At 38.1% G+C, this 24938-nt stretch overlaps 1 protein-coding gene across 5 annotated transcripts; it reads left to right on the top strand.

Moving 5' to 3' along the window:
- Positions 1-1258: 1258 nt before the first annotated feature.
- Positions 1259-24418, top strand: LOC143879740 (uncharacterized). Of its 5 annotated transcripts, none has more exons than XM_077382296.1 (26): positions 1259-1573; positions 3125-3205; positions 4882-5019; positions 6518-6628; positions 7018-7068; positions 7222-7322; positions 8356-8446; positions 8786-8923; positions 9170-9433; positions 9631-9709; positions 9800-9891; positions 9995-10078; positions 10571-10645; positions 10714-10761; positions 10948-11043; positions 11185-11414; positions 11513-15054; positions 15218-15294; positions 15833-15916; positions 16210-16281; positions 16384-16501; positions 16619-16673; positions 18870-18998; positions 19143-19260; positions 22938-23020; positions 23766-24418. In XM_077382296.1, exons 1-26 carry the CDS (start codon positions 1409-1411, stop codon positions 24193-24195), a joined length of 6552 nt encoding a protein of 2183 aa, XP_077238411.1. In that variant the 5' UTR covers positions 1259-1408; the 3' UTR covers positions 24196-24418. The 5 variants fall into 5 exon arrangements, with proteins under 5 accessions (XP_077238411.1, XP_077238403.1, XP_077238395.1 ...); XM_077382288.1 differs by having other exon boundaries at positions 16616-16673; positions 23769-24418; XM_077382280.1 differs by having other exon boundaries at positions 16616-16673.
- Positions 24419-24938: the final 520 nt, after the last annotated feature.

Genomic DNA, 24938 nt, shown 5'->3' with positions numbered 1-24938 from the left:
TTTACGCCCATTTTACGTCGAAAGAAATGGAGACATAAAACATGTGGAGGATGAAAAATACTAAAATACTCTCATTTCAGGATTAAGTTTTCAAACAAAAGCAATATGAATAGTCACTGAAGGGGAAAGCCATCATTGGTACTCATATGAGACGATGATCACATGTTGCTCTGTCTCGCCAAATATTGTATTGAGGTTCTCTTTCTAGACATAAAACCGTGTGTAAAATAAATATTACACCCATTTTCCCACCAGTCGTAAAATTTATTCTACGCCCATTCTAGGTCGAAAGAAACATAGCCTGAAGTAAAGTCAAGTTGATTTTGAATCGATCTTTCGACAATTATTAGACAACCTTTCTTCCTCAAGACTCTAAGTCTCTAACCTTGATGCATCGGGGGAAGAGATTTGGATCAAAGTTAATCCTAACATTATTTCCTAGTCATTTAGTGTTCAATTTTCCTCTCCTAGCTTTTGTGCAACCAAACACACCTTAGTGTTCGACTTTCCTCTCAAATCAATGGGGTAAGTGAAGTAAAGAAATGGTAATATGTTTTGTGCAACCACATGCCTGTAATCCTCAAGAATGTCGTAAGAAATAAAATGATTATCGGTAACTTTATGGTGATTGTTTGCCAATTTAGCATTACAATTCCTATAGACTACCGGACAAGATTCAAAGGTAACTATTGCTTTCTGGTGAAGTGGCACCTGTGTTCCCTGCTAATTCATTCCTTGCCAAACTTCTCAAATTTGAAGGAATTTGGCAAGCGGAATTTCATTTTCCCCCCCTCTATCTCCTTCATTTCTATATCAGTAATGACACCCCTCCCATTACTCTACGAGGTTGGCAACCAAATACTACCTATCACTATTCGTAAATCCCAGGTAGATAAAAAACTACCAAATATTTGTCTCCTAAATCCAAACCAATCAAAAGGGTTAGCTTGGTTGTGCAGCAGTGTCAGGAGAGCAGTGGAATAAGTAGTCAACCAGGGGTGGTGGTGACATTGGATTTGCCTGGAATTACCTCGGAGAATAGTCTGGAATTACCTCGAAGAATGGTGGAGACCACATTTGGCTCATCTGAGCACATTATGCAGTTTGTCTGTGATCCATCAGATTAACGGCCTCGATCACATCTGTGTGAGTGTGGCCATATGGGGCACGTGAGAGATAAAGAAGTGGTCCCATTCGCACGTGCAGTGATGTGGCGCGGGAGACGTCGTAAGGATTGTTAAGAACCCCCAAGCAAGACTCGAAGCATTCTCCTTCAACCAGAGAGAAGATACACTTGGAAAATCCCCACTCAAATGCTCTTTTTCTCTTCCTTGTAGGTGGTATTTTCGATTAGAAGATAAGGGAATGCTATTGCCCTAAACCCTAAGCAGAAGTAAGTGTAAAGAAGATGGAAATGGAACTAGAACCGAGGGTGAAGCCCCTACTCTACAAAATCAAGGGCATGTCCCGCGAATCCCCTTCTCAGAAGGCTCTTCATGTCCTCGACGCTGACCTTCGCTCCCACTGGTCTTCTGGAACCAACACCAAGGAATGGATCTTGCTTGAACTCGAGGTCTCTCTCTCTCTCTCTCTCTCTCTCTCTAATAATTACATGCTTAGATTTCTCCAACGCATGCTTTTATTTTTAATTCAACTCATTTTTTTCCTTGATTGTGCTTGGAGGTCTTGAATTGAAAGAAGTTTGGGGTTTTAGGTTTTAAAGTAGGCATTTCGAGGTGAATCATCTCTGATATAACACTTTTCTATCAAAAAAAGAAATTAGAGAAGAAGATGATAGGGAAAAGAGGAAAACGGTGAGTTAATTCGAGGAAACTCAGGCCTACAATGAGTTAATTCGAGGAAACTCGACCTCCAATGTGCTAACTGCACTAAATTTGATTATTCCTTTCTCAAAAGCCATACAACATCTACGTTATATAGAAATTGGAGAATGTAAATTAGGAAACTGAAAACACAAAAAAGAAAAGAAAAAGAAAAAGAAATAACGAAGCATTAAACTATTGATGTATGATTGAAGATTTAATTAGTCCAAAAATCTCAAGAAGACCTTGACACATGTTGGAACAATCAGTACCACACCAATGAATGGACCCAGAATGGATGGTCCATAGTCCAAATGTAGGGGAGATAATGATTCGGATTATAGTAATTTTGTTATAAATTCTGCACTTGTATGGGTTCTTAACCAAGGGCGTTCATCTTGTGTGGAGTTATCTAGACACAGGGAGATTACCAATATTTTGATGAGCCAATTAAAGTTCTCATTGGTCATGTCAATTATTCAAAGATTTCTATGAGTCCCTTGGTTAAAATTTTCCATATTATAGTAAGGAAACCGAAAGTGGATTGCTTGGTAACCGAGGGTGGTTCTTTGCAAGAAGCTTTGTCATGTTTCTTTATAGGCAATAACAACAAATGAGCAAATTTGTTGGGTTTGGGTTTTAAGTTCCATCTTTATTATTAAGGTTCATTTGGTTAGACATTATTGAGCTAAAAATTTGAGATTATTAGTTAACCTGTGTCACTTTGGCTAATAAACACATGGATTTTGAGTTTCCTTAGTTCTCTACTTGTCATCAAACAAAATTTTGTTAGTTGCATTAAATGAGCTTGTCCACAGTGGCCGACTTGTAATGTATATAATCAACATTCTGGGGGTACAAAATCTTTTAATTTTTCGCCAGATGCTATTACAACATTTTGTACAAATGGCAATCATCACACACCATCCTGGGTGAAGGGGTTGAGCATAGAGCCGTGGTGTTTTGAGAGATCTATTGACGATAACCACAGGAGGATCTGGGGGTAGGGAGATTGTGTTTTTGCACAACCCAAGGAGGCAAATTATTTAGCTGATAGGTTAGTTAAGTACGCAGTATCCAGACCATTATTTAGCTGATAGTTAGGAAAGTATGCAGTATCCAGACCTCTTTTGTTTTCTGGACCATCTTTGCCTGCTGATGTGCACATGTAATCCTGTTTTCTAATCAAGTTTCTTTTCTTTTTTTGTTATTTTTGTCAAAAAAAAAAAAAAAACTATTATTACACTGAAATACTGAATTGTGCCAATCTCATATATTTTTTGTATTTTCTTTCTCTGCAGGAACCTTGCTTACTGTCCCACATACGCATTTATAATAAATCTGTTCTTGAATGGGAAATTGCAGTTGGCTTGCGTTACAAGGTTGGGAAATTGAAGTGACTGATTTTTGAAGGACCAAAAGTGATCCATTTTTTTATATTTACGGAGTAGCTCATGATAAAATTACATACATTGATGCTGGCAAGTGAAATATATTATATACGTACTGATTTACTAATGTTAGGGTTTATGTGTATAATTGCTAAGCTGCCTGCTGAGGTCCAAACTACATTATTAATGCTGAATTATTTATAACCACTCTGTGTTTTGATTTTCAGAGGCTTCATTTATACATGAAATTGATTTTTCAGTCATTCTTTTCTGCAATCATTTTGATCAAGTGAACTGAGTGAATCTGCCTGAAGGGAACCTCTAGAATTTGTTCAGGTGGGCTAGCATCCTCCTAAAGAAGGACAATTGTCTATTTTGACATATGAACCTAGACCTTGAGACACTGGCACCCAATGAAATGTTCTTTTCTTGAATGATGCAAAAATTTATCTGAAGCAACGGAAAATAAAAGTACTTCCAAACTTACTTCCACGTATCCACATAATCACATTCACGATTTTAAATTTCCACCGAAATTGACATAACTGAAATGTTTCTGTTTCCCTCCCCACCGAAATCGAAATCGAAACTGAAATTCATGTTGGAAACCAAAATTGTAAATGTATTAGTGATATACTATATGAGTAAGTGTTACAATTTAGGTATTCCTTTGAAAAAGCCTTATAGCCGATGTCCACCATACAATCATGTTGATGCCACAAAAATTAGTTCTTATTTGCAAATAATATTATTTTAAATGATCGTATTTTTAAATGGAGCATGAAAGCCTCTTTGGAATCTTTTAAATACATTATTCCCAGTACTATGTTAAACATTATTTCAAAATAATCATATTTAACTTTGTTAAAGTATAAAAGATAAATAACGCCTTTCTCCAACAGCTTAAGCTATTGGAGAAGCTGGTAAGTTAACATGGTATCAAAGCCAACGGTCTTGAGTTCAAACCTCCCGGATAGCGAAAATCCACATGCAATGGTCAGCCCAAAGTGGGACCACATGTGCCACGTGTTTGCCAAGTGGGCCACACGTGCGGGGGAGTGTTAAAGTATAAAAGATAAATAACGCCTTTCTCCAACACCTTAAGCTATTGGAGAAGTTGGTAAGTTAACAAACTTTAAAAACATTTGCATATTAGATTTTATGCAGATAATTCTTAGAGGTATCCAAAGAGACCCGGAATTCTCGGTCACAAACTTTCTAAAAAATCAAATCACCTTGCAATAGCTTCATGATAAACTTTCAAAATTCCGAAATTTAGTGAAAGAACTGATATGTGGTATCTTCAAAGCAGCAGCCAAACGTGTAGAAGATAATGCAATTGCAATATACGGACTAAAGATGAACAAGCAGTAAGAGAGATAGTTTAAGTTCTGAAATCTCAGCAACTTGAATCATTAGCTTGATCTAAATACACTATTCTATTTAGTATGCCAGAACCATCCATTTTCTCTACCAGGACACATGCTTTTTAACTTTTGATAGTCTAATATCTGTTAGCTCCCTATATTGACCTTGGTTATATTTTTGTATGTCATCTAATGCAATTATATCTGAATTTGCAGTCGCATATGCCCCTGTAAATAGTTCATCTTATATTGAAGGATTTTAGTGCGTTACATCATATCCTAAATTAGTTGCCTTTTCAGCCAGAGGCGTTTGTAAAAGTCCGTCCACGGTGTGAAGCTCCTCGGCGTGACATGATGTATCCCATGACCTACACACCGTGCCGCTATGTACGGATATCTTGTTTACGGGGGAATCCAATAGCGATATTTTTCATACAGGTGAGCTGCTGAAACATATCTTAGTCATTTTTAAAAGGGTAACTTGTTTACCTAGACAATCATTTTGTTGCTATCGTAATGAACTAGGATTCGGTATATGATTGTTGTTAGCCATCAATTGTTTAAGGTCCATTATCTTTGTGAATGATGAAGTTTCATTAATGCAAAGGGGCAAGATCCCAATCACCGAGATGGTCAACCAAAAACATTACGAAACAAGGAAAGGGGGAGAATAAAAAAGGAAATACGTACGAAGAAAAATACAAAAATAGAATGAACGGGGAAAGAAAGAAGTCTGGAAGCCGAACGTCCCCAAGGAAGAAAATGATCAAATAACAACATTGACTATTTGTCAGCACCTGGATGAGCGAACATCTACACATCATAGCTGTTCGATCACCAAATGTGTCAAAACTCTGTAATGTGTCCATTACATTCACAATTTCCTCTATAGCATCCATGAATCTCCATGGGTAGTTGACATCTCTTACCCACTTGACCATGTTGAGGGAGTCTCTCTCAACGATGTAAACTAGAAAAAAAAAAAAAATTTAAAAATATATAAATATATAATTTAAGATAAAATATTAAATATCATAAAAATATCGGGATATGCCATTCAAAAGAAAAAATATCGTGATATTATTGCGATATGATCGCAGTAAATGATAAAAATGAAAATATTGCGATATTTTTAAAATTTTGGGACCATTTCGAGATTTTGTCGTTTTATCAAAAAGTTGCGATAAAATTGCGATATTTTGAAAAAGTCGGAGGTATTTGTGATTCTGCATGCAAGAACAGGCTATAGGGCTAAAGAAAATTTATCCATCGCGTAAGGTTTTCTTACCTTGAGAGAAGGCACTCACTTTCTTCATGTGGTAGAGAAGCAGACTATTATCTGAGTGCTAGCAATAATGCCTTTCAACGGAATGCATCCAATCGATTGTGATGTCATGTTTGTTCTGGTTTCTTCTTATTTTCTCTCACTTCCTTTTGTAGATAGGGCCCTCCTGGCCCCCCTTTCATTTTACGTTGTTTCTTAATAAAGTTGCCTTCTCTTAGTAAAAGAAAAAAAAAACACAATGCAGCCAATCCTCCAATGCTTTGTATGTATGCTGTCTCATGGCTAAAGGCTAAAGGATATCCCAAACTCCTCTCACCACCGTTTTTGATCAGAATACTAATCATGCAGAAGTGGAATGGCTTAGTGATTGGTCTACAGGTGAAATAAAGTATGATGAGGCTTTTAAATTTGGAGTGGGAATCGGCTAGCTGATTTGTTTTCTGAGTGTTTGGGAAAATTCTAACTGCTAGACTGTAAGGCCCTCAAAGTTGGGACTTGTCTACCTTTGCAGAAAGTGACCAGAAGATGATACTTACATTTTATCAAACTCATTGTGTGCTACTTTATTCTAGTTTTCTCTAAATTTTCAGTTGACTATTTGACCCATAATTAGGACTATAAAAGCTTTACCAATTTGCCCTCTTCTTGCAGCTAATCGGAGTTTCTGTAACTGGACTGGAACCTGAGTTTCAACCTGTGGTTAATTACTTGCTGCCACACATTATCTCACACAAACAAGATGCTCATGATATGCATCTGCAGGTGGAGTGGTGGACCATAATTTTTACGTCATTTTTCTTTGGCCGGTGATAAATTTACCCCCTTCTATTACAATATTCACCCCCTATTTTTCAAAATGGACTGTACAGCCCACACCATAGGATGATCCAAACCGTCCATTTGATGGGCCACAATGTAAATAGTTCTCTATAGATCGGAGTGCTAGGATCATCCTATGGAAATGATTTTTGGGGCACAACCTATTTACATTGTGGCCCATCAAATGGACGGTTTGGATCATCCTATGGTGTGGGTTGTACAGTCCATTTTGAAAAATAGGGGGTGAATTTATCACTGCCTTTTACTTTTTATCTATTTGTCTTTCTTTTATTGTGATATTGCCGTGACGTCTAATGCTCATTAGTATGTAGTTGCTTCAAGACATGACAAACCGGTTGCTGGCATTTCTTCCCCAACTTGAGGTATACTCATGATGTTAATGTATTCTGAACTGAAGCCAGCATTGTAGCATTGGAAAAACTTTCAGTATTTTTTTGAATGATAACTTTCTGTTTTTTTTTTCTTTCATAAATTTTAAATGGTCTTGGTGAACAAGGTCTTCCCTTGCAATGCAGGAAGATCTTATCAGTTTTCCAGAAGCAACCGAATCTAACATACGTTTTCTTGCAATGCTTGCTGGCCCATTTTATCCAATTCTTCGCATCTTGAATGAAAGGTCAGTTTTATCCTGTTGTTGAACATGTGGTGCAAGGTCTTGCTTTCAACTGGCCTGGCAGTGAAGGATCATGGTTCTGCTTTCGCAAAACCCATTTCACTGCCCTCTTTTTCATGAGAGACATGCCACCTGTGTGCTACCTTGAAGTTTTTCATTTATTACCCATACATCATTATATACGTGCCTTTCGCAAAATTTCAAAGATAGCACTCCTATATAATTATATCTATAATTTACTTATTTTGATGTTGGAGATGCTATTTGGCTTTCTAGCAATTCCATTTATTTAAACCATGTCTTGAATTTTGAAAAATACTCAGCTAGCAGCTAGCTTGTTTGTTCTGCAAAACTATGTTAAAGTATAAAAGATAAATAACGCCTTTCTTCAACAGCTTAAGCTTTTGGAGAAGTTGGTAAGTTAACATAGTATCAGAGCCAAAGGTCTCGAGTTCAAACCTCCCGGATAGCAAAAATCCACATGCGATGGTCGGCCCAAAGTGGGACCACATGTGCCATGTTTTTTGCCAAGTGGGCCACACGTGCAGGGGAGTGTTAAACTGTTAAAGTATAAAAGATAAATAACGCCTTTCTCCAACAACTTAAGCTTTTGGAGAAGTTGGTAAGTTAACGAACTAGATGCCTATTCTGATATGAACTTGCTCCTTTGATGCTGACGACACCTCTATGATAAGACGTACTTGTGCTGTCTTAGAAAGAGCATTTCTGGAGACAATTGTAATGAGAATTTGCATTGAGATGGTGTCGTTAGTATAGATTTTTTTTTCAATGTTACTCTATTCTCTGCACATGATGAATCTTTTATCTAGATTCGTGGTGTTGGCATGGAATTAGAAGCTGGGAAGGAGTTTTCAAGAGTGGTTTTAGTATTTTTGGTCATAGTGCAAATTGCTGACTTCCTTTTATATTTTCAAATTATCTTTATGTGATTATCATGAAAAGCCTCCTCTTAAATTACTATCCTTCCATCAAAATTTCTCTGGTTTTAACAGTTGTTTCTACGTCAAAATTCCAGGGAAGCTGCTAGGGCTTTGGGTAGCTCTCCTGATTCCGATGCCTTGAGAAACAGCCAGGCTCAAACTTTAACTGTTTCATCTAATTTTGAGGTGACCATCAATCCTTTCTTAACCATTTGCTATTAAGCATGTCAACCCTCATTCTATTTTTTTGGGATTCGCATATTAGATTTGGCACAGGTTCAAAATCTGTATGGAACAATAAATATGACCCCGGTAGTAATCATTATCATTATTCACCAAATCAAACACATTGTCTACTTACACTTGCCGAGGGTGTTATCTCATTGAGAAAATTGCCTTATTAACCTATTTTCTTGTTAGTAATGCCTTTTGTCGGTTCATCTTAAAATAAATGCCTTTTTGTCGGTTTATGGAGGCAATGTAAGTGAATTGACATGCTATTAATGCTGTTCTGTTTGTGTTCAGGCTCAGCCCAAGAGATCACGCAGTCCTTCTCTTTTCGTCCAACCTGTTGCTAGCTCCATGGCTTTTCGCCCTGATGCAGTGTTCACACTGCTGAGAAAGGCTTATAAAGATTCTCATCTAGGAAATGTTTGTCGAATAGTATGTGCATGAAGTTGTCTTTTATTTCTTTAATAATGCTTGCTACTCTCCCGTGTTTTCCCCAATGGTTAACTTTTTTGAAACTATCTCCCAAAAAAGAAACCTTTTTTTTAACTTGTAAGGTTATCATGCTGTGTTTCAGGCTTCTTGTTTTCACAAATGGTTAACTTTTTTGAAACTATCTCCCAAAAAAAGAAACCTTTTTCTTTGTAAAAAAAATTGTAAGGTTAATACACTGTGTTTCAGGCTTCTAGAGCTCTGCAGAAGCTTACAGATCCTGGTACATTTGTAGAAGCATCAAATCCTTCCAGTGACTTTCTCTCCTCTTCAGTCCCTGATGAGGCCAAGCCTGAAGCATCTGGTCATGTGCATTTGACTGACTACTCAAGCTTGTTTGGTGAAGAATTTAAGATACCTGATGATCAATGGGATGCCAATTATCTGAATATCTTGGATATCGGTGCAGTGGAAGAAGGGATTTTGCATGTTCTTTATGCTTGTGCATCCCAGGTGGGTTATGATCTTGGGCATTCACATTTATTTTAGTATATCGATAGTGATAAGAGAGAACATGTTTTTTTTAGTATTGTGATCAGTTTAATCTTTCCTGGAATAAATTCTTTCTTTTCTCTGTTTGGGTAGGTCCCAAGACATTCATTTGTTCTAATTTGATCATATAGTTCCATGTTAATTTGTTAAACATGCAGCCTCTTCTCTGCTGCAAGTTGTCTGACAGCAATTCAGACTTTTGGTCTGTACTGCCATTTGTACAAGCGATGCTACCAGGTGATGGGTTCTTCTTTGTCTCATTCCTCTAGAACTTGTCTTTTCATGATCAATTCATGGAATATTTAATTTTGTCTCGTCTTCATGTAGCACTTCGTCCTCCTATTAGCAGTCCTCCAGATCAATTTGATGATAGTTTCTGGCAATGGAAACAGCCTTTTGTGCACCGTGCTCTTTCTCAGGTTGTTCATAATATATGTTACTAATATTCATGAGTCAAATCATTCACTAATTCTCACTAATTGACGTCTACATATTCTGCTCACCTTCTAATTATAATTGCAGATCGTGGCGACCTCATCATCATCAATGTACCGTCCTCTTCTTCATGCTTGTGCTGGCTATTTATCATCATTTTTACCATCACATGTTTGTTACTTCCCCCCCTAAATATTGCAAAGTCTCATCTTTCTTTATTCTAGCTTATGTACTGTAAGCATGCCATCTATGTACTTAGTATTTAGTTACGAATCTTGAAGTCACTCTAGGTCATGTTAAAACCTGTGAAACAACCAGTTACTCCAAAAGCTTAAGCCATTGGAGATGGTGTTATTTAATCTTTTAATACTTTAATATTCCCCTTCACGTGTGGCCCCTCTTTTAGGGTTGGCCTACACGTGGCACATGTGGACTCTCTTTTTGGATTGGCCATTACATGTGGATTTTTAATATCAAGGAGTTTTGAACCCAGGACCGTTGCTCTGAGACCATGCGAAACAACCAGTTACTCCAAAAGCTTAAGCCATTGGAGATGGTGTTATTTAATCTTTTAATACTTTAGTAAAACCAATAAAGCTTGCATTGATCATGAAATGAAATTTTATCCTTTGAAAAAGGGTTTAACCTCAACTGCTCCATCAGGCAAAGGCGGCATGTGTTCTGATTGATCTATGTTCTGGGCCACTTGCACCATGGATATCTACAGTGATTGCAAAGGTTGGTTCTCATTTATATCTGCCACGGCCATTGCTTCTGCTTCATTTTTTTGACTGACTCTATTACAGGTGGATCTCACAATTGAACTTCTGGAGGACCTCTTGGGTACGATCCAGGTTTGTTATCATGTGGTTGTACATTTTTTATGTGCTACAGTCTGAATGGAACTCATGTCATTGTTTCTTTCTTTTATTTTGATTCTATTTTGGTCATACCAACGTGACTGTCGACCATGTTATGGCCTTTTCTCTTGTTTTTTTTATCTATGCCGAAGTTCCTGTGTTGTTTGGTGTGTATTTCAGGGTGGCCATCATGGTATTGCGCGTGCACGTGCTGGTCTCAAATACATCATAATTGCTTTGTCTGGACATATGGATGATATACTAGCAAGATATAAGGTCTTTCTATTTTTTTTTTCTCTTTAATTTTGGGGTAGTTGTTAGCTTCTTACAGTCCGTGGTATAACCTTGTCAGCTTGCCACATGATCTTGTCTGTTATGGACGGATACAATTAACATTTTTTGTTGTGAACCTCTCAGGAAGTTAAGCATAAACTACTCTTTCTTGTGGAAATGCTAGAACCTTTTCTTGATCCTGCTGTAACTGCCGTGAAGAATACAATTGCTTTTGGAGATGTTTCTGCTGCTTTTCTGGAGAAGCAAGAACACAATTGTACTATGGCACTCAATATCATCCGCACAGCAGTGCAGAGGGCTGCTGTTCTTCCATCCTTGGAATCCGAATGGAGGCGGGGATCAGTTGCTCCAAGGTAAGCATAATACCAGAAAAAAGGACATCTTTGTTTGTTGTCTCTTCTACTGAAGAGGGTCAGAAGTAATTTGCTTTCTTTCTCCTTTGCGAATGCAGTGTACTTCTCTCAATTTTGGGACCACACATACCATTGCCTCCTGAAATTGACCTTTGCAAATGTTCCATTTCTAAAGTGATTGAGCAAGAATCCTCAACTAATTTGTCTGGTTCTTCAATCCATCATCATGGGGTTCCTAGCAAAACTAACAGTCCTGATGGATCTGATGGGAAAACTGATATAATGGACTCAACTGTAAAGATGGATGCGTCCGAAGATGCCAGTCTTTTATTTGCATCGCAGGAATTGAAAAATATGATGCTGAGGAACCTAAGTAACCTTTTTGAAGGAAGTAGTCCAGATAAAAGTAGTCCGGATAAAAGTAGTCCAGAATCTGATCATGTTGAGGTTAGAACAGAAAGGAAACATCTGATTGAGAACCTGAACAGCCAGTTTCAGAATGGCTTAATGCTGGATATTGGCTTTCCCGTGGAGTACTGTAATTTACAGGCAGATTATCTTCAACTTGTGAACCATCAAGAGTGCGAGCTCTGGGCTTCTGAATTTCGGCGTTTGGCATTGGAATTACACTCCGAGCAAGATATTACACCAGAGGGTCATGATGCCTCAATTGATGCTTTGCTTTTGGCTGCGGAGTGCTATGTGAATCCCTTCTTTATGATGTCCTTTAGATCCACCCCAAAGCTTATTAATAGGATGAAAACTAGTGAGGCCAGGATTCCACAAAATTATGATGTCACTGAGCTCAGAAGGGTTTGTGGGAAAAATAATACTGATTTGGAAACAATAGACGATCTTGAAAGAAAAAGGGACAAAACTGTTCTGCAGATTATGCTCCAAGCTGCTGAATTGGATAGGGAATATCATAAATCTATATCTAAGGGAGAGGAATGTCCGTATCATACTGTAGAAAATGGACAAGGCATCGAAATTTCTCCATTAGAATTACAATGTGCAGATGCAATCACCTTGGTTCGACAGAATCAGGCGTTGCTATGCCACTTTCTGATGCAACACTTAAGGAGAGAACAACACTCAATGCACGAAATTCTCATGCAAAGCTTACTGTTTATACTGCACTCAGCCACTGAGTTATACTGCCCTCCTGAGAATGTTATTGACATTATATTAGAATCCGCTGGACATCTTAATGGGCTTCTTACATCTTTCTATTACCAGCTCAAAGAGGGTAGCCTGCTTTTGGATCCAGAGAAAGTACATGGAGTACAACGCCGCTGGGTTCTTCTTCAGAGATTAGTTATTGCGTCAACTGGTGGTGGTGATGGAATCAATTTTACAATTAATGCCAGAAATGGATTTCAGTACAGAAGTTTAATTCCACATTCTTCATGGATGCAGGGAATACCTAAGTTGTCCTCTTCTTCATCTCCACTTGTTCGATTCCTTGGGTGGATGGCCGTATCCCGTTATGCAAAGCAGTATCTGAAGGAGCGTGTATTCCTTGCCTCAGATTTATCACAGCTGACATGCTTACTATCTATTTTCGCAGATGAGCTTGCGCTCATAGATAGTATAGTCTATCAAAATGAGGAGGCTTCCGACTTAAAGCACTCAGGAACCAAACACGATCCTCAGGTCAATAAATGTATTGGGTCTCCTGATCAGTCACATGGCGAAGCATCTTTTCGTGTCATTTATCCTGACCTGCATAGGTTCTTTCCTAATATGAAAAAGCAATTTGGTGCCTTTGGGGAGGTTATTTTGGAGGCTGTTGGCCTGCAGTTGAAATCTCTTCCCTCCAGTGTTGTCCCAGATGCATTGTGTTGGTTTTCTGATTTATGTTTGTGTCCATTTACTGGACGTACCACTGATCGTCTGAAAGGTTTTTCTGCTAGAAATGCCAAAGCAATCGTCCTATATATACTTGAAGCTATTGTAGTTGAACACATGGAAGCTATGGTGCCTGAAATACCAAGGGTTGTGCAAATATTATCATCTTTATGTAAAAGCTACTATTCTGATGTGGCATTTCTTGATTCTGTATTGCATTTGTTGAAGCCACTCATCTCATATGCTTTGGGGAGGAGATCTGACGAAAAACTGTTGCAAGATGAGTCTTCTTGTCTTAATTTTGAGTCCTTATGCTTTGATGAACTTTTCAGTAACATTAGGCTCAGAAATGAGTATCAGGACGGTCCCGCTGAAAAAGGTTCTCAGGGAGCACTGGTCATTTTCATCCTGGGTGCTCTCTTACCTGATTTATCCTATCAAAGGAAGAAGGAAATTTTGCAGTCTTTATTATTATGGGCTGATTTTGCCACTTCTGAGCCAACATCTTCTATCTATGATTACCTATGTGCATTTCAGAATGTCATGGAAAGTTGTAAATCTTTATTAGTCCAGACCTTAGGAAGTTTTGGAGTTCCTGTCTTTGATCAGAAGCCCCACTTGCCCGAAGGAAATGCCGTTGCAAGCCTTGATGATGACTCGGATTTTTCTATCAACCTTCACGATGGTTTATATGGTTCTCTAGGGACCAAGGTCCCCAAAAAATTTGAAGGTAATCGCGATGACTCCGATCTCCTGAAAGTGAAGTTTCGTGGGTTATGTACTGTTGAAATAGAAGAATTCTCAAAAGGATTAGAGAGCTTAATTTTTAAGATCAATCCAACTATCAACCTCTGTTGGAAACTTCATCCTCAACTGGCAAAGAAGCTGACTCTTAGATCAGCAGAATGTTATATGTATTCAAAATTCTTATCATCCATTAATCAGTCAGTTGAAACCAATGGAAATGACGATAGTGCCACTGTCATTCCATCAATTTCAAGTGACTATTTTTCAATATATTGGAGAGTTTCTCTTCAAGGACTTGCTCAAGCTGTTATTTCATTTCAGCAGAATCATAGCTGGCAAGTGGCATCTGTAATGCTTGATTATCTACTTGGGCTGCCTCGATTTTTTTGTCTGGACCATATTATTTCTACTATATGTACTGCCGTTAAGCACTTCTGTTGTCATGCTCCAAGAATTTCGTGGCGCCTTCAGACTGACAAATGGTTGTCCACCTTATTCACGAGGGGTATTGGTGACCTCCATGGGGATGAGGCATCCTTGGTTGATTTGTTCTGTACAATGTTGGGTCATTCAGAACCAGAGCAAAGGTCTGTCGCAATACAACACCTAGACAGACTTGTTGGCCAGGATACAAATGGATTAGTGAAATCACCTTATACATTTCGTGAGAAATCAGTTGCATCTGACTCTGGTATATTTGTCCCGGAATCAATTCTACCCATTTTGGTTTCAAGTACATGGGACAGGGTGGCAGCATTGGCGTCGTCCGACCCATCCATGCTTTTGAGGACTCATGCAATGGCGCTGCTGATAGACTATATTCCGTTTGCTCAGCATGGTCAATTACAATCTTTTCTTGGGGCAGCTGATAACATTCTCCGTGGTCTGGGAAAGCTTGCATACCCGATGCACGAAAGCCCACTAACACGACTTTCCTTAGCTCTTCTTGCAGGTGCATGTCTATACACCCCAGCTGACGATATTGCTTTGATACCTCAAAATGTTTGGAGGGACCTGGAGACCTTAGGCACAACTAAAGCTGGTATGGTTGAACTTTCCCTCTAACTCCATTTTGAGGACAGTATAGAAAGTGAGGGGAGTAATTCATTAAGTACAACATTCACACACTTCTGCCCAAATCATGGGATGGTTTAGTTCAAAACCTGATCACCACTTGTGAAAGATCTCTTATGATTTTGTTGTAGAACAAAGGCTTGGTGATATAGAGAAGGCCTGCCAAGCTTTATGTAAACTTAGAACTGAAGGGGATGATGCAAAAGAGGTACCTTTCCTGGTAGACATGAACAAATAATTATAGGACATTGTTTTTGTATTCATTGATTTTCTTTTTCTTTTTCTCTTCTTTTCTTGTCTAATGACAAAGGAAATTCTGTTTAACATAAAAAAAATACCTATGAAATTGGCAAAGCTTTCCCAATTGCTGATAATGGCCTAACGAACCCTCTAGTAAGGGAGTTGGCTCTGTCATTGGTATTTCCAGGAGTATGAAAATATTTCACGCTCTAGTAAGGGAGTTGGTTCTATCATTGGTATTTCCAAGAGAGTATGAAAATATTTCTGTTCCTTCTAAAAGAAAAAAAAATTCTCTGTTTCCATATTTCTACGATTCTTTCTGTTTGTGTCAGTCACACGTACAATAAATGACTCAATAAGACTTGGTTTTTGTTCTTCGATAAATAAGTAAAGTTTCTAAATTTTTTATGTCAAGACCTGTTCTTCGTCGAGTTGAGTTGACCTGTTCCTGTATAATTTATTCATTTTGGATTCCATTTAGCTAACATTTTTATTCCACATGCAAGGTCCTGAAAGAAGTAATCTCAATAAATTCCGCCACAAAACACAGTGATCCTGACTTTGGAAACACCCGTGAATCGATTCTTCAGGTCAGAAACTTTCCATCATGATTTCTTAAAATGCCTGTTACCAGCATATAATATATTTAGAAAATTCTTATTTAAAAAAAAAAAAATAGAAAATTCTATGAGGAGCGTGAGCATAGCAAATGACTTTAACATAAAATCTTGTTTGTCTGATTTTATTCATTATTTCTATTTTGTCTAGTTGACATTCTTTCTCTCATCGCTATTCTTTTAATCGTTTGCTGATTTTGTAATTGATAGTAAGTTTTATTGACACATTAGCTTTCATGTAACTTTATTTCTTTATTTTTTTATAGGTCCTTGCTAGCCTGACTTCTGTTCAGTCATACTTCGATTTCTTCTCTAACAAAATAGACCAAGAGGATATGGTAATTTCAGATGACTGTTAGTTTGTTGACACTTTGAAATTCAATCTACTACTTTTGACCCACTAGACATTGTTCAATATGTCTCACTCCAAAATTTTGTAGGAATTAGATGAGGCTGAAATAGAAATGGACCTTCTTCAGAAAGAACAAGCATTGCAGGAAGCATCTGGAAGTTTAAGTGAAGCCGCACGTCAATCTCCTGATTATTCCCTTTTATCCAGTAATAAACCTTAGCATTTATAGCTTGAGAATTACTGAAATAAATCTAGTATATTGACCTCTTCGGATTTTTATTTCCTTTTGATATCCATCTGCATCTGTGACTTTTACTTAGCAGCTCGTCTGGATGATGATAATCGCCTGCAGCAAATTAAGGATGGCATCCGTTCCTTGTAAGTATTGGAGTATGTCCGACTATCATACTTGTTTATTAATGTGTGTGATTTTCTTGGTATGTGCATGTGCATGTATGAAAATACTTGTGCTGCATGTTAGTACGTCTTTGTTTGTTACTTTATTTACATGTATATGTCTGCATGCTCATAAATACCTAATTCTACACATTTAAAGTTTATTAAGTCTTGAGGGTTTATGTTTTTCATCTCCTGTCGACCAAAATGTAGCTTTCTCAATGCTTTCAGCTATTTAGGATCATGTTAGGGAAGAAATAAAACATAACGGTGAAGAGGACGGACTAGAAAATCATGGTTTTTCTTTTTTGAAAAAATAAGGAGATGCACTTTATATACATTTTACTTGTTGTTAGATCCTGAGGTTCTAGCTAACTGATTATCTGAAATTTTCAATATTAAATTTTATGTGTTTCAGCCTCTTGAATTCTAGGATTGAGGATGGATCACTACTCCTCGATGGTTTAAAGGTTATATAACGTTGGGGACTATTCGTTATGAAAATCATAAAAAGGGGGCTAATTATGATAGTAGGGCCCATTAGGCATGCATTATGGTTTTCTTTAGTCGTATGGGTATCATTGGTCATACTAAGATTTTTAATTTTAATGTAATTTCGATCGGTTAGTAGTTTGTTTTAGTTAGGGCTTACTATCATGAATCATTATTCACACAACACTATTCAACTGCTTATCAGTTTATATGCTCACAAGTTTTAACTTTTAAGTCAGAACTTTCTTGTGTTAGGGTTTTAGTAATAAGAGGGTTCACATGTTAGGGTTTTTGAGTTAGGGAGATATATATATATATATATATATATATGTGTGTGTGTGTGTGTGTGTGTGTGTGTGTGTGCAAACCTAGTGGTATGATGATGCCCTATGTTGACCTTGGTGTGATGCCTTGGTAAACTATCCCTTATCTCTTCTATCGAAGGTTTATTGCTTGTGCAACCTAGGGTTTCCTCCAATTTTCCGATCATTGAGATTTTTTCAGGTTTTCATCTCCAACCCTCAATATTTTAGATCTAGTTTGTTCTCTCTTTTTTGCATATTCCTTTGCACTGACTTGTTATTCTCAAACCTAGTAAAGAAATCTAGGGTTTCCCTTCTCTAGTTCCATCCAAAGCACATTTACTTGAATCCCATTTGCTCCTGTCATATTGCACCATCAAGTTTTCACCAAACTCTGGATCACCTTCTAGTGGTCTTCTTCCCATGTGGTCCTGCATCACAATATTGGCCTCTTTTTGCATGATCTTTGCCATTCCTAATCATCCCCCCTCGCCCCTCTCTCAACCCCGCCCCCAGCCTTTTCTATTGTTCTGCAATTTCATTTATTTTTTTTTGCAAAAAGTTTGTTTGGAGAAAAAAAAATTCTCTGGTTATAGAGTCCAAAAAGAAAAAAGAAAAGTAATTCCTATTGTGACATTATAAATGTCATTTTGAACTCATAACCCATTGGAAGATGCTATTGTCGCAATTGAGAGGTCATAGGTTCATTTCCTGCTGACCCATTGAATAAATAAATAAATAAATGAATGAATGATTTCCATACGCTTTGTCCAAGCATTATAGGTTGGGCTGGAATCTGCCTTTTCTTGGAAAAGTATTTTTAGTCTTCCAAATTACAAAAAACAATGTTATACATGAACGAACAGTACTAATTCAGGTTTCTCAAAAGAAAAAGCACTAATTCAGATGCTGCAAGGCCAAAGCCCATCATAAACCTAAATTTGGCCGTTTCTACTCCAAGAGTAGAGAAGATACCCTTTGAAGCACATAATTACTGGTCTAGAAATGATTGGTTTCTGCACCTGAATTAGACAGGAGAGACCTCTCAAGAAATATATCTGTGAAGAAAGGGACTCTTATGGCTTTGGCTCCCTCCCCTATCCGCAGCAAATCAAATCTCATACCATACTGTCTCAAACATTTGATTCTGTTCAATTTTCCCACAGCAACTGCATTCAATACCCAAACCTTCTTATTTTTTCATTCAGATATCTTATCTACCTTGGGGATTAGACAGCTCTAATATACCCCTTTCACGACCAAAGTTTTGAATTATCAAAAAATATCTTAAGCTTTCATTTGTATATAATTTTCAAGTTGGTTTGTAGATATGATTTCATCTTATTCTGTTTTCTTGTTGGATGGCCTGCCTTTTTTTTACCAGAGAGAAGTCCAAACTTAGGGAAGAAATCGCAGCTCGTCGGCAGAAAAAACTCCTTGTGAGACGTGACCGGCAAATTTTTTTAGAAGAGGCAGCTTTACGGGAAACAGAACTTCTCAAAGATCTTGATAGGTCTCACATGCAAATTCATTTGGTTCATCTTAGTTACTAAATTATAAATGAATTTGTAGTTGAATGTTTTATAATTTCAATAATTTAACGGATGTTCAGAAGCTAGGGTAAGTACTCTTGAAATTCCTGCTTATCCATACACAGGGAAAGAACAAGTGAAGTGGAACGTGAGATCGAGAGACAGCGGCTGTTGGAGCTGGAGCGTGCAAAAACTAGGGAGCTGCGATACAATCTTGATATAGAAAGGGAGAGGCAAACACAGGTAAGCAGAGGATTTTGTTTAGTAAGTGCATATGGATATACATCGCTTGACAAAGAAAAAGAAATTGTATGGGTACACATGCCTGTTTTTCTGCCATTTAATTGTTCAGATTAGTTGGCTCTATTTGCCTGTTTAATGGGATTGAGCTCATCACTTAATTTGATTGTATGTTGTGTCGCCACCTTCAGGTTGTCAGTTCAACCCAGTTTACCTACCAGAAAGGGCAGAAGATCTATATTCTGTGTGTAAATATCATTGTTGTATAGAATGAATGGATTGGATGACTCAAACAACATGGGAGATGCTGTATTTAGAGGGCTGCTCAGGCTGCGCAATACCTCAGAAACCTTTTCCCGTATATAGATATATAATATATATATATATAGATATATATATATATATATATATATATATATATATATATATATATATATATATAGAGAGAGAGAGAGAGAGAGAGAGAGAGAGAGAGAGAGAGAGAGAGAGAGAGGTTTCTACACACTAGCTTAAAATACAGTGGGGGTCCACATTGTTTGGGTGATCCAAAGCATTCATTTTATGGGCCCTCACATAGCTAGGGTGTGCCCAAAAAATCAGCTTCATAGGATCATCCTAACCCTTTGAACCGTGGAGGCAAAAAATGGACAAATTTGTGAAGGTTTATACACGTCCATTTTACCTCCACAAATCGTAGGGTTGGGATGATCGTATGGACTATGGAGCTGATTTTTTGTGGACACCCTATCTATGTGAGGACCAATCAAATGAATGGTTTGGATCACCCAAACAATATGCCTTACCACTGTATTTTTAGCTAGTGCGTAGATAACTTATCTACACTTGTGTGTAGAAACAGTTTTCTCATATATATATATATATATATATATATATATATATGAGGAAAGTGAAGCTACACCACCGGTGTAGCTAACTTAGCTACACCGCCGGCTTAAAATACAATGGGCCCACATTGTTTTGGTGATCCAAAGAATTCATTTGATTGGCCCTCACATAGATAGGGTGTCCACCAAAAATCAGCTCCATAGGATCATCCCAACCCTACGATTTGTGGAGGCAAAAATGAACGTGTAAAAACCTTCACAAATTTGTCCATTTTTGCCTCCATAGTTTGAAGGGTTAGGATGATCCTATGGAGCTGATTTTTGGTGGACACCCTATCTATGTGAGGGCCAATCAAATGAATGGTTTGGATCACCAAAACAATGTGGGCCCATTGTATTTTAAGCTGGCGGTGTAGCTAAGTTAGCTACACCGGTGGTGTAGCTTCACTTTCCTCTATATATATATATATATATATATATATATATATATATGAGGAAAGTGAAGCTACACCAGCTTCACACCGCCGGTGTAGCTAACTTAGCTACACCGCCGGCTTAAAATACAATGGGCCCACATTGTTTTGGTGATCCAAACCATTCATTTGATTGGCCCTCACATAGATAGGGTGTCCACCAAAAATTAGCTCCATAGGATCATCCAAACCCTTCAAACTGTGGAGGCAAAAATGGACAAATTTGTGAAGGTTTTTACACGTTCATTTTTGCCTCCACAAATCGTAGGGTTGGGATGATCCTATGGAGCTGATTTTTGGTGGACACCCTATCTATGTGAGGGCCAATCAAATGAATTCTTTGGATCACCAAAACAATGTGGGCCCATTGTATTTTAAGCCGGCGGTGTAGCTAAGTTAGCTACACCGGCGGTGTAGCTTCACTTTCCTCTCTCTCTCTCTCTCTCTCTCTCTCTCTATATATATATATATATATATATATATATATAGTGGCCCCACATTTTGGGGGATCCATATTTTGCTTACCTGAGGTCGGAGGTTCAATGTCAGCTTACCTACTCAACTCAACTCAACTCAACAAAGCCATTGTCCCAAACTAGTTGGGTCGGCTAAATGAATCTTTTAGAAAAATTTCATGAAGAAGGTGAAAGGAATCTACCCGGCTTTAATCCTGGCTCTAGTTGGGTTCTTCTACGTGGATCATTCTCTTCCATTCTATCCTATCCAAGGTCTTGTTCTCTGTCATGTTCCTAGCTATCAAGTCTTTCCTCACTGTTTCTACCCAAGTTGTTTTTGGTCTGCCCCTACCTCTTTTTATTCCATCAACTTGGCACGAGTCGCCTCTTCTCACTAGAGCATCCAAAGGCCTACGTTGGATATGTCCAAATCATCTTAAGCGGTGCTCTCTCATCTTCTCCTCAATTGGTGCCACCCCCACATTTTTACGAATGCCTTCATTTTTAATTCTATCTAACCTTGTGTGGCCGCACACCATCTCAACATTTGCATCTGCGCTACACTCATCTTATTCACATGCTGCTTGTTTTGGCTGGCCTCACACCAGGGATTTTACGGTCGCACAGAACTCCTGAGGCAAGCTTCCACTTCAACCAACCTGCTCTTATTCTATGGTTAACATCCTCTTCAATCTCTCATTCCTTATGTAGAATTGAACCTAGATAGCGAAAGATATCTGTATTAGGTACCTCCTGTCCAGTCATGTTTACTGCATCCTCGTCCCACCTCCTTACATTACTAAAGTTCCTCTCCATATACTCTATCTTAGTCCTACTCAGTCTAAAACCTTTAGATTCCAAAGTAGTTCTCCATAACTCTAACTTAGCATTTACTCCTGCTTTGGTTTCGTCGATTTATACTATGTCGTCTGCAAATAATATACACCACGGCACCTCATCCTGGATACCCTCCGTAAGCTCATCCATAACTAGTGTAAAAAGATAAGGGCTTAGAGCTGATCCTTGGTGCAGTCCTATTGTAATTGGAAACTCATTAGACGTGCCATCCGTGGTTCTGACACTAGTTACTGCTCCATCGTACATATCCTTAATCACATCAACATATTTAGTAGGCACTTTTTTTCTTTCAAGGACCCACCACATAACCCTCCTGGGAACCCTATCATACGCTTTCGCCAAATCAATGAAAACCATATGAAAGTCCTTTTTATTTTCTCCAAGATCAATCTCAGCTTACCTACCAAAAAAAAGATTTTTGTCCAATTTAATTTGATATTTGCTCTTCCTTCTTTTTTTTATGTTTAGTTTCTCCTTTTTGGTATGTGGTAGGCAAGCTGGGGTTTGGCTTCTTCAATCTGACTCTCAACCCTATGCAAACCCTATTTCTATATCTTGTCTGGTCTTTATGTTAATGGGGTGCTTTTAAATCCTTTAATACATGCCAAACCATATAATTTTTTGTTAGAATTTAGATTCAGAAATTTTGGATATTTCAGCATCTTGCTTGATTATATTATTCAATTCAGACCCTTATGGCAGCGGGGTAGAAAGTGTGAAATAATTATATTTATTTCATGAGGATCCTAAGTCCATAGTCAACTGAGGGTGTTACCCCATTATTGTGGGGTTTGACTCTGGCGTACTACACAAAAGAAACTGTGATTTTGGATGAGCCACCTCCCAATTATTTTCTTTGCTGTTGGATTTCAGATACGAGATAGCCTATTATCATATTATTATCTTTGTAAAACAATTGCTGCCATTTTTTCTAGGTATATGCGTGTTAAGGCCACTGCTCCCTGGTTATTTAATGGATCTTATATTAATTCAATAATTTATTAAGTCCTGAAATGAGATCATACATCTGAAAATCCACTTTCCTGTAGCGAGAGCTTCAACAGGAATTGGAGCGGACAGAATCAGGACTTCGATCGTCACGGAGAGAGTTCTCGTCCTCTACTTCCAGCAGGTACCTCTATCATTTGTAAAGCTCATTTTATTTATTTGTGGAATTAGTTGTGGATAATCACTGAAATTCCAATCAGGGGTATCATTTTCTGTAAAACTAGCATGTAGCAACCCAAGTAGCTGTGGATGTTCTGTGACATGATTTTCCATTAAGCGTCTGTTCCTTTCGATGTAAAAATGGACGTAAAACAAATTTTACGTCCATTTTTACGTCAAAAGGAACGAAGCCTAAGAGTGACTGTCAACATCATTATTTTAATCATAAGATAACCCTAAAAGTGTTGCTCTGTCGAGATTGCACGCATGAGTATCATGGAGTTACTGGTTTTATATGTATCGTCTTTTCTGCTGACCTCTGGTTAAGAACATCATCATCATCATCTTTTCTTTTCTTTTTTTGTTTCCTGAAACAGAGTTGTTAATATAAAAAAGTGATCATTTTCTCCCTACATACAGTTTTCCTCATCAATTTGGGTGCAGCTATTTGTCATGGGAATGATATCAGCACAACCATGTTTTGATATTGTCACTAACTCATCTTGTCTTGTAGTATTTAAAGAGCTGTCAAAGGGTTATTACATTTCCCAAAAAGCTCTCACAAGCCAATTGAAAATGAAAAGACAGGCTGCGTTTGTGCAATTATTAAAACATGGTTGTGCTGATATCATTTCCCTCTGTCATTTGTTAGATGTTAATATGAACAAGCAACCATTTTATGTCCACAGCTAATCGCTAATTGTGTGCAGCAGACAGAGAGACAGATATCGAGAGAGAGAAAATGGAAGGGCAGTGCATGAAGGCAGCTTAAGGCCGAGCGGGAGAGGGTCCCACGACAGTGGTTCTACTCCGGCAAACTCTGCTTCTGTAGCAACCAACTTAGCTTCATCGGTGCCAACTGTAGTTCTGGCAGGGTCCCGCTCATTTTCCGGCCAGCCTCCAACAATTTTACAATCGCGAGAACGTCCAGATGACCGGAGCATTGGGTATGAAGACAATTTTGATGGAAGTAGAGATTCGGGCGATGCGGGTAGTGTTGGTGATCCAGAATCGGCATCGGCATTTGATGGGCCAGCCAGTGGGTTTGGGTCGGGGAACCGGCATGGTTCGCGTGGTAGTAAGTCGAGACAGATCATGGAGCGTAGAGAGAGAGAAGGGAAATGGGAGAGGAAGCATTAGAAGGAATGGTAGATTTTCTGTTGGATAAGCCCGGGGCCGGAGAAAATGGTGGAAACCTTATGCTTGAGCATGGGGCTGAACGATGTCTAACATGTAACAAAGTTTGCAAATTGTATGTACAGAAATTGAATGTGAATCTTCAATGTAATGGGTACATAAACTTGTTCTTTTTCACAAATCAAATAAACACCCATCTCTCATGTTAGTTTTCCTTGATAGAAAATTATATTTCCACCCCCTTTTATTAGCATTTTCATTGTAGTATAAATGATTAAATAACACCAACTAAAACATCTTATGCTTTTGGAGTAATTACACATTTTCCACTCCTTTTGTTTGTTTTCTCCTGAAGATGAAGCTAAAACAAAAGGGGTTGGAAATATTATTTGTTTTCATGTTGATTTGTAATGGAGAAATTAGGCCGGTAAGCCATGGCTAACGATCAATTTTTGGGCCCCACCTTGACATTTAAGACACAAGTGGAATAGAGACCGTTGATCTTGTACAACATCACGAGACAGAAGAACGGACATCAAAGGACTACTAAAATCAACCGTTTAGCTTCTCTTGCCAGGCCCAGAATGTGATCAGATCATCATACTCTCAATGCAATGCTATGTACATGGGCCCACATATAAAAGTCAATGTGAGGCCCACACTAAATCAATCTCATATCGTATAAGGTGATCCTAGCCGTCTGATTTAAAGGCCTCCCGAAAAGGACGTGGCCAGTGGTCTTTGGG

Source organism: Tasmannia lanceolata, unplaced genomic scaffold, assembly GCF_043159265.1.
Source record: "Tasmannia lanceolata isolate RefF3 unplaced genomic scaffold, GAP_Taslan_0.1 ptg000002l, whole genome shotgun sequence".
Taxonomy (NCBI): domain Eukaryota; kingdom Viridiplantae; phylum Streptophyta; class Magnoliopsida; order Canellales; family Winteraceae; genus Tasmannia; species Tasmannia lanceolata.
Note: the sequence above shows the minus strand (reverse complement) of the source record. Positions and strands in the feature narration are given on the sequence as shown.

Coding starts and splice junctions, on each gene's coding strand:
- LOC143879740 (XM_077382280.1), top strand. CDS start 1,409: ATGGAAATGGAACTAGAACCGAGGGTGAAGCCCCTACTCTACAAAATC. Junction 8,447..8,785: donor CTGTTTCATCTAATTTTGAG/GTGACCATCAAT, acceptor GTTTGTGTTCAG/GCTCAGCCCAAGAGATCACG. Junction 16,502..16,615: donor TGATTATTCCCTTTTATCCA/GTAATAAACCTT, acceptor ACTTTTACTTAG/CAGCTCGTCTGGATGATGAT.